The sequence below is a fragment of the Brachypodium distachyon genome, chromosome 1 (genome assembly GCF_000005505.3).
Source record: "Brachypodium distachyon strain Bd21 chromosome 1, Brachypodium_distachyon_v3.0, whole genome shotgun sequence".
Classification (NCBI taxonomy): domain Eukaryota; kingdom Viridiplantae; phylum Streptophyta; class Magnoliopsida; order Poales; family Poaceae; genus Brachypodium; species Brachypodium distachyon.
Window position 1 is genome coordinate 56,637,626 of NC_016131.3, and position 11,041 is coordinate 56,648,666.

The following is an 11,041-nucleotide window of genomic DNA, read 5'->3' on the forward strand; positions in this document are numbered from 1 at the left end:
CGGCTTGGCTCTGATAGGACCACGCGTGAACAACTTACAAAGAATTATGATCTAAATATGCACTTTGATAGAATTAGGAGTTAGGACTCACTTTACACACTTCGAATAGTTTTAGGACCCGTTGTGCATTTTACTCTTCTTTTACCACAAACAAGTTTTCTTTTGACAAGTCAAATCCTAAATAAGTTTTTTTTGGAATACATCCTAAATAAGTATCCATCGGCCAAAACTAGACAAAGGCTTTGTTTAGTATTGCGTGAATTTATCTCACCCACTTTTGCATATTTTATTTTTTCAGCTAACATATTACTATTTGTTTTTGCGTGTATTTTTATATAATAATAGATTCAAAGTAATTTCAGCAAGGTTCAGTACGCAAATAGTAAGTTTTGCATAAAACTGAGTCAGACACTCAGACTAAACCAACTAATTTTTTTTAGCACAACTAAACCGAGTAATTTGCTGCGAAGTTGTGCATAAAACTCTTTTTTTTAGCGTTAGTTTTTTTTGACGAAATTTTGAGCGTAAGTTGCATAAAACTTGTCAACAAAATTAGAGAAGGGCCAATACATGGCGGAAAAGATCCGGCCCAACACCCAACATAACGGCCTGCCTTAGTGCACCTAGTCCAGCCCAGCCCATGGCGCCCGGTAGGCGGTAGCTCGTCGGACTCCTCTACCCAGTGACTCCAGACGCCAGATGCAGGACTCAGGACTCGGGAGACGGCAACCCTAGTCCCGAATCCCCACGTCGCCGGCGACCGGAGAGGAGAGGCAGGAGGCAACGCGCGCATCGGCGGAGCGGGGTCCGTGCGCGCGGCGGGTGCTCGAGGTAAGCCTACTGCCGTACCCTGAAATTCCATGGCAGTCCCATAGTCCTATACTGCTCATCGGCTCGGGTCGAGACTGGTCTATAGGCCCGGGCTGAAGCAGGGTTGGCAACCAAGTAAGATATAGATTAGAAGTAGATCGTGTTTGCGCTGGCTCTCTGATTAGGAGGCGGGGACAGAAGTTCTAATTCTTTTTTCCATGATTTTTTTATAGGGAGAGAGAAGCAAGAAAGTGCTGCTGATACCTCTTTTTGCATAATCCATGTACATTGTACAAGCTGAAGCTAAATTATAAGCTTTATGGAGCGTCCCTGTACTTAGAAATGGTTGAACTATTGTGTTGTAGAGAGAAAAGAAGCTTCAAGAGTACATGCTGCTGTGCAAAACTGAAAGTATTCGATCTGATTGGATGCTCTCTTTTCTCTCTGCAGTGACTTTCCTTTTCTGAAATTGCGGGTGAATTGCTTGTACATCGATTTCTTCATCAGGTGGCAATGGTAAGTGAGTCTGAATTAGAATGGAGCAACAGGTGTTTGAAAAGCATGGGTAGATTGATGTGTTCATAACCAACTTAATTTCCAGGATCCGAAGGGTCTTGACGGTGATAAGTCGGCAAGTAGACTCTATGTGGGGAATCTGGATTTTAGGATATCAGAGTGAGTTAGATCTTGTATATTTTGTTGCATGTTCCTTCCAACGTCTGCGTTCTTTAATATGCAAACCAACATTATAGTGTGATTCTCTAGGTCTGATGTTATCAAGATGTTCTCCCCCTATGGAAAGATTATGTCTGAGGATTTCTTGTTGCACACACGTGGCCCGAAGCGAGGCGAGCCCCGTGGTTATGCCTTTGTTCAGTACACTACCAAAGAGGTAAGAGTAATATTCATTACTTAGTTCCAAATATTGATGGATTCTTGTAATTCTCATTTTTGCCACCTGAAGTGAGCATGCAGGAAGCTCAGTTGGCGAAGGAAAAGATTAATGGCAAATTAGTCTGTGGGCGCCCTGTGGTGGTTCACCTGGCTAGCGAGAAATGCTTCCTAGACTCTGGCAATGCACCGCGAGCGCTGAAAGACAAGAAACATGCAGCTGGTTCAGGAAGCAAATTAGCACAAGCTGATCGTGCTGCAAAGATAGCTGCTATAAAAAACAAGTTAAAATCTCTGGAGGGCGAGGGATGTAGCAACAAAAGACCAAGACTTGAGCCAGATGACCTGATAGGCTCTAGCGACCAATCTGATAAGAAGCTTTGAAGTGAATTACTTAAGTTGTGAACTATGCCCTCTTATGCTGGTGGCATTGCTGATGGTGCTGTGATTGTAACACTTTAGCTTTATTATGTTAGACAAACCACAGGTGTAGCATTCCACAGTTAATCAGATTTGTATAACAGTTCGTACCAATTACGTACCCTTGTCCAAGTAACACTGGAGGTTGTATGGAGGAACCATTTGACAATCTAATTTCGTGTTGCTGGTCCATGCAGCTGATCTTCAGCACACCATATGTTTGTGAGCTGTGCCACAGTTCTTTTATCCAGCTTTCTGAAATTGTTGAGCTCACTTGCCTCTCAAATCGTGTGGCTTAAAAGATCATTTTATACTGTTAATTTTCTGTAGTTGAATGGTGCTACCATTTTGGAAGTTTTTTTAATCTTCTTGTCATCAACCAAACACAACTTCTGCTAGTAAGAAATGAGGTCCTTTCATCAGTTTGTAAGATTGGAACCAAGTATTCTTGTAGCCAAAACAGGCATGTCCCAGTATCAGTGCAACACTTACATTTGCACGCTACTACGTGAAAGTAGAGCATCATATAACCATTTTCTTTCATGATGTTCTGTTAGTGTGATATCCCTGAATTTATTTATATTTTTAAAATCCCAGTAAATAGGGGTTTGCAGTTGCTCAATGATACACATATAATTTGTGTCAGTATTGTAGTATGTTATCCTTTCAGTCCACATCTTGTTTCAATTAGAGTACCTTTGTGTTTATCATACTATATTTTGGGAGTAGCATTAGGTGAAGTCTCATATGTTTTCGGTTTGTTCTCAATGTTATTTATCTCTTGTACAATCTCCGGAGCGCATCTTGTTGGAAACATGCAGGTACTGTTTAACTTTGTTTATTTGTATTGCCCTTTGAGTTAGTTTGCTGTCTGGATAATCATGCAAGCACTGACATATATTTATATGGTGCCATGGATTTTCCAGGGTTATATTCTGAATAATGATGCAAGGTGCTTTGAGTAAAGGGTCTGCAAGTCTGTGCTCCAGGAAATCTAGATTTGTAGGAACAAAATATACTCTATTGTTCGACAAAGTATAACTTGAATTAGAAGAGCTGTCATCTTAACAGGTATGGTGGCCTGGTTGGCACTAACTGATATATAATTTGTCTGTCTAATTTGTTGTCAAGTCTTGGAACCAACTATAAATCAACAACAACCCAGCAGGAGTAGTCATTCATGTCTCCAAACCTTAGCTGTTATTTTGGCATCGCGTACCATGAAGTCACCTAGATAGCTGCTGAATGTTGTAACTCTCACATTTTGTGGTCTATGATATCATGCATATGTTATTTTTCATAAGTTGTAAGCAATCCTTTTTTTCTTCAATTCCAGGCTACTGCTATTCTGCTAAGGTTCCTTTCCATTTTCCACCGGTCCTTATTCCTTAATTTGCTAATAATTATCTTTACCAACTGGCTTGCTTGTAGTAAACAACACTGGTCCAACTAGCAGAGCAGCCAGCTGGGGCACTTATAGTGAGGTAGTGTGCTTAACGTTCACACCTGTTCTGATCTGAAGCTTTAAGAAAGACAACAGTACCGTACTACTTTTGTTAAAATATTATCCTGAAATAAAACTAGACTGTTGTCATGTAGCTTCCCAATTCATATTTCTATGGCGTGCCTTCAACTTCAGCACCACTGCACAGTAGCGGCCCGTTGACTCCTCGGCCACGCGGAATCGGCTGCGCTCACCCACGGCAGCAAACTCAAGAACAGATTGGTATGTATTACACTCCCCTGGGCCTAAAGTTCCTGTCTCCAGATTTCGTCGCTACTATGATTTTCAAAGCTAGGCTGAGTTCTGAGTGTGATCAAATGGCAGAACTAGGCTGAGATGAATGTTCATTTCTAAAGTTAGTTGACGCACAGTGGACAACACAAAAACAGTGGGACCCGTTTAAGAAAAAAAACCAGAAAAATCAATGGATATCTATTGTGTAATTCAATGTGAATTAGCACGAAAGTTTATTTTGTCTTCAAAATTTAGTTCCAGTGCTATTAATGCAATTGTTGTTTTCTGGTTCTGACACTGAATATTGGATCCAGATATCTGACCAGTCACATTCTTGCTATAAAATACATGTTTTATTCTGCATTAACATCAAAATATCCATGTTAACTCCATACTCCCTCCATTCCCTTATATAACTAAAGATTTTTTCAATTTGTTTCCTTATATAGCTCATTTCTCAGTGATACCCACTCCCAGCCAATAACTGCCTTCACCCATTTACTTTTAAGCCAACTTGGTTGGCCAGGCACTAGAAACGAGAGCTCATCTTGGTTGAAGTGCACAAATTTATATGACCTGTATTAAGGAACGGAGGGAGTACCAAATATACAGGAAAACATCATTAAAAACCTAGACTACGGATCTTTTTTTATCTTCCTTCTGAGAGGCTTGATAGTGTAGCGATGCTCGTCATCAGCTGTGGATTTGTCATGCCGGAAGGGTCGAACTCCCTGTTTTCCATCAGGGTTAGCATGCTGAAGCTCATATCAGTTGGTGTGAACTCTGGTAATGGCATGTCGCCGTTGAGGTATTGCATGACTCGATGCATTGTAGGCCTTGCGCTAGCAAAGGGTTGCGAGCACAGCAGGCCAAGCTTTAGCACCAGGCATGCCTCATCTATTTTGCACTTGCCTTGGAGCCTCTGGTCTATTGTCTCTGCAAGTGATCCTTTCTGCCAATTCTCAAGTACCCAATGAACCAACATACGTTGATCGCCTCTTGCATTGTTCTTGATAGGCCTTTGCCCACAGGTAACCTCAAGAAGGAATACGCCAAATGCAAAAACATCTGTAAGAGGAGACGGCTTGCCTGTGCGTACCAGTTCTGGAGCTAGGTAGCCCATGGTACCAACCACACGTGTGGTATGCGGGTCAGTACCATGATCATACGACTTTGCAATGCCAAAATCTCCTAGCCTCCCATTCAGTTCACAATCAAGAAGCACATTGCTTGCTTTGATATCTCTATGGATGATAGCTTTATCCCACTTCTCATGGAGGTAGAGCAAGCCACATGCAACTCCTTTGATGATATTGAACCGCTTGGCCCAATCCAGCGAGGGCATTTCTTGTTCACAGTATAGATATTTGTCAAGACTGCCATTTGGCATGTAATCATAGACGAGAAGAAGTTCACCTTTTCCCCTGCAATAGCCAAGTAATTGCACAAGGTTGCGATGTCGAAGGCGGCCCATGCTTACAATCTCAGTAATGAACTCCTTTGCCCCCTGCTTTGACTCATGTGACAATTTCTTCACCGCAACCTCCAATTTAGATGTGGGAAGTGTGCCTTTATACACCTTTCCAAATCCTCCTGCTCCGAGTATGTTCTTATTGTTAAATCCTTGTGTGCCGAGGAACAAATCCTTGTATGGGAATCTATGTGGCCCAAATTCCATCTCCCAATCTTCTCGGAGCTCAGTATATGCCAATTTCCTTCGCGCAAATAAAATGACGACAATTCCAGCAATAAGGATGAGTGCTGCAATGACTATTGGCAGAACAATCTTTAAGACATTTGAGTGAGGCCTTAGGCCAACATGAGGCAACTTTGGCAGCTTGGTAATGTTAACCCCGGGAGCAGTCTTGCTCATGCTGAAGCTCCAGCCAAGCACGCAGTATTTTGAGTTGATTACGCCAGTTGCAGATGAGAATCCAATGTATGCCGTGTCTATGAACACTGTTGAGAGGTCATAGATGGTTGATACTAGTGGCCTTTTAGGTTTGGCCATTTTGATGGGTGCCAAAGTTACATCGACCTTTCTGGTCCATCCATCGTACTCTATCCATACTTGCATCACCTCACGGCTAATGAGGCTCAGATTCTTGAACATACCAGTTTTGTCATCATAGAAGCCAGCATCATGGGATTGCACAGAGTGGAGACTATTGATGTTGATGCCAACATGGTTGTCATTGATATCCTGGAACTCACTGTTTTGAATGGTGTCAAACTCAACTGCAAATATATGGTTGCTTGTGTTACCATTGTTCTGGTTGTTGAGGAGCCCCAAGTACTGGGCTGGAAACGCAGTGGAGAAATTCTTGTTTCTGGCAATGAAGAAGGCCATACCATCAGCACTCTTGTCAGGGTAGGCGGAGAGGATGCCGAAGACGAAGGTGATGGAAAAAGACTGTACATAGCCACTAGGTGACCTGCGGAAGTGCAGAGGAGTTGGGTATAGAGCATGTCCTTTGAGGTTAAAGGTGCCATTGGTTAGTTCAAGGAGTCCATCTGGTGTGATTGTGGCAGCTCCATCAAGGCTGAGGTTAGCTTGGGCGAAGCCGGAGTAAACGAACTGGTCATTAGCTATGGTGAAGGATGCAAGCTTGAGGCCAATGAAGAGGATCTGGCATGTAATGGAACACTTGTGTTTCTTGTGAGGCATGGGACTAACCTGTGGCATCTCAAGAAGATGGTATTTTTTAGTTGCCCTCTACTTTTAGTATAGTAGCCTGCCTGTTTTTAATTTGTAGTGGAATTGACTCAGCCAGTTAGACACGAGTTGCAAGTTGGTCTTGGTCATCTATGAGAGAGAAAGAGTCCCTGTCAATTGTAAATGAAACCAATGACAATAATTGCTAGTTCAACTTTCCAAACATATATTTGACCAGAAGATTTTTCCTAAACCTTTCTTTGAAAGGCTTAATATTATGACAAGGATTTATAAGTTTCTTTCTGCGGAAGTAATCAAATATGATAGCTCCTGTTGGTTCGTCTTGGTCTGAGACCAAGCGTTTTTGACAAAGGGGATGTTTATCATGTCTCTTAATCTAACAAGAACAGCATGGTTCAATTTTGTATGAAAAGTTGACGATCTTATTTAGTCAAAGCTAATCTGAACTATTCAGGTGGGGAGACTCCAATACCTTAGAAAAAAAAAGATTAACATAGAAAACTCCCAATACCTTACCAGCCAGCATAGTTGGTTTCAGTTCAACGTTCTAGCCAAGTGCGAACTAATAGTGTGAGCTGCAGGAAAAGTGATTGTTTTTTTTAATGGAAAACCTTCTACATAAAATTGCAATGTTTCTTGTTATCGTTCATTTTATGCAATAAAAATATATCTCCACCCTAGTTTGCTGGAGAAGTAGGGGAAAGACCCTACAAGTCTAATTTGAGTAGATTGTTTCTTTTAGGTAATCAGGGATTCCTCCCCGGCTCCATTTATTGAAAATGAAACCCAACCGACACCAGGTCCCAGATGCCTGAACAACAAAGCATTCAAGAAGGATTTGAGTAGATTGTTGCTTCCTTTCATGTTTGTATTCCTGTTTGATGTAGCTAGTTTTCATGTGCGCGTATGCCACCATTTATTATATAAGGCTTTGAACAGATATATCAAATTTACATACATAATTTCCAACATAAAAATGTGAAGCTAAAGAGCTGTAGAATTTGCAGCGATAAATTCGGTTATGCATGTCATCTACTTATCTTCCTCCTGAGAGGCCAGACGTTGTGCCAAAGCTCGTTGCTGACGAAGGATGCGATATTGTGTAAGGGCTGAACCCTTCGTTCTGCATCAAGGCCAGCATGCAGAAGCTTAAATGTGTTGGCATTAGGTCTGGTAGTGGCATTTCCTTGTTGAGGTACTGCATGACTTGCCTCATAGTTGGCCTTATATTTGTGAACGGGTGAGAGCACAACAATCCTAGCTTTAGTACTAAGCATGCTTCACTAGCATCATATTCGCCTTGAAGCTTGATGTCCACTGCATCAATGAGTGACCCTTTATGCCAATGTTCGAGCACCCAGTCAACTAACATGGGCTGGCTGTCCTCTCTGCCTTTCTTGATAGGCTTTTGCCCACAGGTGACCTCAAGAATGAACACGCCAAAGGCGAATACATCTGTAAGAGGGCTTGCCTTGCCAGTGCGTGCAAGCTCTGGAGCTAGGTACCCTATGGTGCCAACAACATGTGTCGCTTCTGGGTCGCTACCATGGTCATACAACCTTGCGAGACCAAAGTCACCTATTCGCCCATTGATCTCGTTGTCAAGGAGCACATTGCTAGCCTTAATGTCTCGATGTATGACAACTTTCTCACACTCCTCGTGAAGGTAGAGTAAACCATATGATACACATTTGATGATTTGAAACCGCCGAGCCCAATCCAAAGTTGGCTTTCCCTCTTTACCATATAGGTATTTGTCTAGGCTTCCATTTGGCATATAATCATATACTAAAAGAAGTTCACCTTTTCGCCGGCAATATCCCAGTAACTGCACAAGATTGCGGTGTTGAAGGTGGCCTACGCTAACAATCTCTGCAATGAATTCCTTTATTCCTTGATTTGAGTCCTGTGCCACCATCTTCACAGCAATTTCGGATCTTGATTTAGTAAGCACCCCTTTGTATACCTTTCCAAACCCTCCACTACCTAGTAAGTTCTTATCCTTAAATCCCTCTGTAGCATCAAACAAATCCTTGTATGAGAACCGGTGCGGCCCATACTCAACCTCCCAATCTTCGCGTAGCTCTGCATATCTTAGATTCCTCCGTACAAGCAGAGAAATGGTAGTGATTACTGCAAGGAGGAACACTGCAATTGCTATTGGTAAAATTATCTGTAATGTCCTGGACTGAACCTTTTGACCAAGGCGAGGCAGCTCAGACAGCTTGCCAATATCGATGGGTGGAGCGAGGCTATTCATGCCAAAACTCAAACCAAGCACATAATGCCGGGCGCTGACTGTGCCTGTAGAGGATGAGAAGCCAATATATGCAGGGCTAGTGAGCACTGTTGAGAGATTATAGGTGGTAGAAAGCAGTGGCCTTGCAGGTTTTGCTAAATTGAGCTGAGCCATGGTCACATTGATCTGTGTGGTCTCTCTATCATAGCTGACCCACACTTGCATTGCCTGGTTGCTAATGAGTGCCAATCTCTGAAAGATGCCACTATTATCGTCGTAATAGCCAGCATCATGAGATTGCATAGAGTGAAGATTGTTGATGTCGATGCCGATGTGGTTGTCATTGATGTCTTCTAAGTCATAGTTTTGGACTGTGTCGAGCTCAACTGCGAAGATGTGGTTGTTTGTGTCACCATTGTTTCGGTCATTGAGGAGGCCCAAATACTGGGTAGGGAATGCTCCTGAGAAATTCTTGCTCGGCGCGATGAAGAAGGCAAGGCCATGGCCACTCAAGTCCGGGTAGGTGGAGAGGATGGCAAACACGAATGACACAGAGAAAGACTGCACCGTGCCATTGGGTGATTTGTGGAAGCGCAGAGGATTTGGATGGAATGCGTGGCCTTTAAGCCGAACCGTACCATTGGTCAGCTCAAGGAGGCCGCTCGGTGTGATTCTGGCATTTCCATCAAGGGTGAGGTTGCTGCCGGTGAAGCCAGAGTATACAAATCGATCGTCCTCGCTCTCAGCACTGCAGCCAGCAAGGCTAAGGCCTATGATCAGGCTGAAGAACATGATCTTCTTGCTAGGCATGTCCGTCACTTCGTATTTTGTGGATCTTGCGCTGTGGTTTGCAGTGGCACACTTGACACACTTTGTTTACTGTTCACTGGATCTGAGGTAGGCTACTTGTATTTAACTAGGCACCACTTGTCCAAGTCTTCTGTTTACTTTTCTTAACTCCTTCCTATCTGACTGCTTCCTAGTCTAAGATGCAGCAAACACTATTAAAGTGTATTACCTGGCTGAAAAACATAATCTTCTTGCTAAGTCATGTCTGTAACTTTGTATTTTGTGGATCCTGCAGTCTGTTTTGCAGTGGTACACAGTTAGGCTGCTTGTACTTAACTAAGCAACCCCTTCTTGTCCAAGTATTCAGCATACTTTTCTGTTTTCTAGGTCAGCAAGAAAGCATACTTTTCTGTTGTCTATGTCAGCAAGAAAGCATACTTTGCAACAAGTAATATTGAAAAAAAATGAGTTTGACTGACAATGTGATGTGTTGTCTAGGTCAGCAAGACGATCATGGGATTACTGCTAGCAGCCTAGCATGGTACATGAATTTGGTTTCCCATTTGGGTATGACAATAAGTTTGCAGATAATTCAAGCACATGTCACATCATCTAGTTATCAAATGTTTAATTCAATCATGCAATTTTTTTTCTTGGTCGTTGTAATCTTGCAGACAGCAGGTGGTAGGATCAAAATATTGGCAGGTATCCTTGACCGGGAGTGATATGATTGTGAGGGGTAACTTGTCCAACAAATATCTAATCCTGATGGCTTTGCGTGGTTCTGCTGGTTCGTCCTGCCACTATCAGGCTCTCAAAATAAGTGAAACGGTGGTTGTCTTTGAACACATGTATTAGCTGGTCAATCGATTGTAACTTAAACCTTTTTGGGTTGATTTTCTGGTGCAGCAACAAAATGGGAGTCTCTGCTTGGTGATGAGGAGGATGTCATTGAGGTAGAAATAGTCACCCGATTTTCAATTCGATAGAATAGTACACGATGCGAAAGCTGGATGGTGTTCAGCCTTGGTTCAGGAGTGATATGGTCAACAGACAAATCTTGGAAAGCTACTCTGATGTCAGGTGAACGGCACGCAGTTTTTTCTCTTATAATTTTCAGGGGTATTCTTGCAATATCCTTTTGTGCGATTGTGCTACATATTCTTCCTATTTCTGTTTCCTTTTAATGGAAATCCTAAATCTGTCTTGAAGAGGTGTTTTTTGGAACAACAATCTTGAAAAGGGTGGTTGGGTGGGAGTCTACAGTGTGGGCTGATTTGGGTTGGGGCCATGCGTATGCCGTGGGCTGAAATATGCCGTGTTGGGCTAATTTACACTAGTTGTAGTGCTATAGCCCAATTCCACGTCGAAGACTCCCACATTGGGTGGTAGGCCCAAACGAATAGGGTGAAACCCAAGACAAGGCCTCTAGAAAAACTAGCAACGTTGGGTATTGCAGCTGTATGTTGGAAGTTTG

General features: G+C 42.6%; 2 protein-coding genes and 1 long non-coding RNA gene across 6 annotated transcripts; 2 read left to right on the forward strand and 1 right to left on the reverse strand.

The window, feature by feature from the left end:
- Window positions 1-661: 661 nt before the first annotated feature.
- Window positions 662-2,338, forward strand: LOC100821956 (probable RNA-binding protein 18). Of its 4 annotated transcripts, none has more exons than XM_010230087.3 (6): window positions 662-831; window positions 1,044-1,155; window positions 1,261-1,326; window positions 1,412-1,485; window positions 1,576-1,702; window positions 1,786-2,338. In XM_010230087.3, exons 3-6 carry the CDS (start codon window positions 1,324-1,326, stop codon window positions 2,083-2,085), a joined length of 504 nt encoding a protein of 167 aa, XP_010228389.1. In that variant the 5' UTR covers window positions 662-831; window positions 1,044-1,155; window positions 1,261-1,323; the 3' UTR covers window positions 2,086-2,338. The 4 variants fall into 4 exon arrangements, with proteins under 4 accessions (XP_010228389.1, XP_010228388.1, XP_010228390.1 ...); XM_010230086.3 differs by having other exon boundaries at window positions 1,044-1,093; XM_010230088.3 differs by having other exon boundaries at window positions 1,044-1,057.
- A 1,286-nt stretch (window positions 2,339-3,624) lies between these two features.
- Window positions 3,625-10,771, forward strand: LOC106865731. The gene is made up of 4 exons (XR_001405041.2): window positions 3,625-3,847; window positions 10,063-10,131; window positions 10,239-10,354; window positions 10,474-10,771. It is a non-coding gene; the product is annotated as an uncharacterized LOC106865731 (long non-coding RNA).
- LOC100821369 lies at window positions 4,403-9,664 on the reverse strand. Its single transcript, XM_024457443.1, has 2 exons — window positions 7,622-9,664; window positions 4,403-6,531 (listed from the first exon to the last, which is right to left on the reverse strand). The coding sequence occupies exons 1-2, from the start codon at window positions 9,583-9,585 to the stop codon at window positions 4,509-4,511; spliced, it is 3,987 nt and encodes a 1,328-aa protein (XP_024313211.1). The 5' UTR covers window positions 9,586-9,664; the 3' UTR covers window positions 4,403-4,508.
- Window positions 10,772-11,041: the final 270 nt, after the last annotated feature.

Excerpts from the sequence above, each read along its gene's own strand:
- LOC100821956 (XM_010230087.3), top strand. Across the intron at positions 1,486-1,575 it reads CTGGATTTTAGGATATCAGA|GTCTGATGTTATCAAGATGT; the intron begins GTGAGTTAGATC and ends GTGATTCTCTAG. Across the intron at positions 1,703-1,785 it reads TTCAGTACACTACCAAAGAG|GAAGCTCAGTTGGCGAAGGA; the intron begins GTAAGAGTAATA and ends GTGAGCATGCAG.
- LOC100821369 (XM_024457443.1), bottom strand. The coding sequence starts at position 9,585 with ATGCCTAGCAAGAAGATCATGTTCTTCAGCCTGATCATAGGCCTTAGC. Across the intron at positions 6,532-7,621 it reads TACACAATATCGCATCCTTC|TCCCATGCCTCACAAGAAAC; the intron begins GTCAGCAACGAG and ends GCCACAGGTTAG.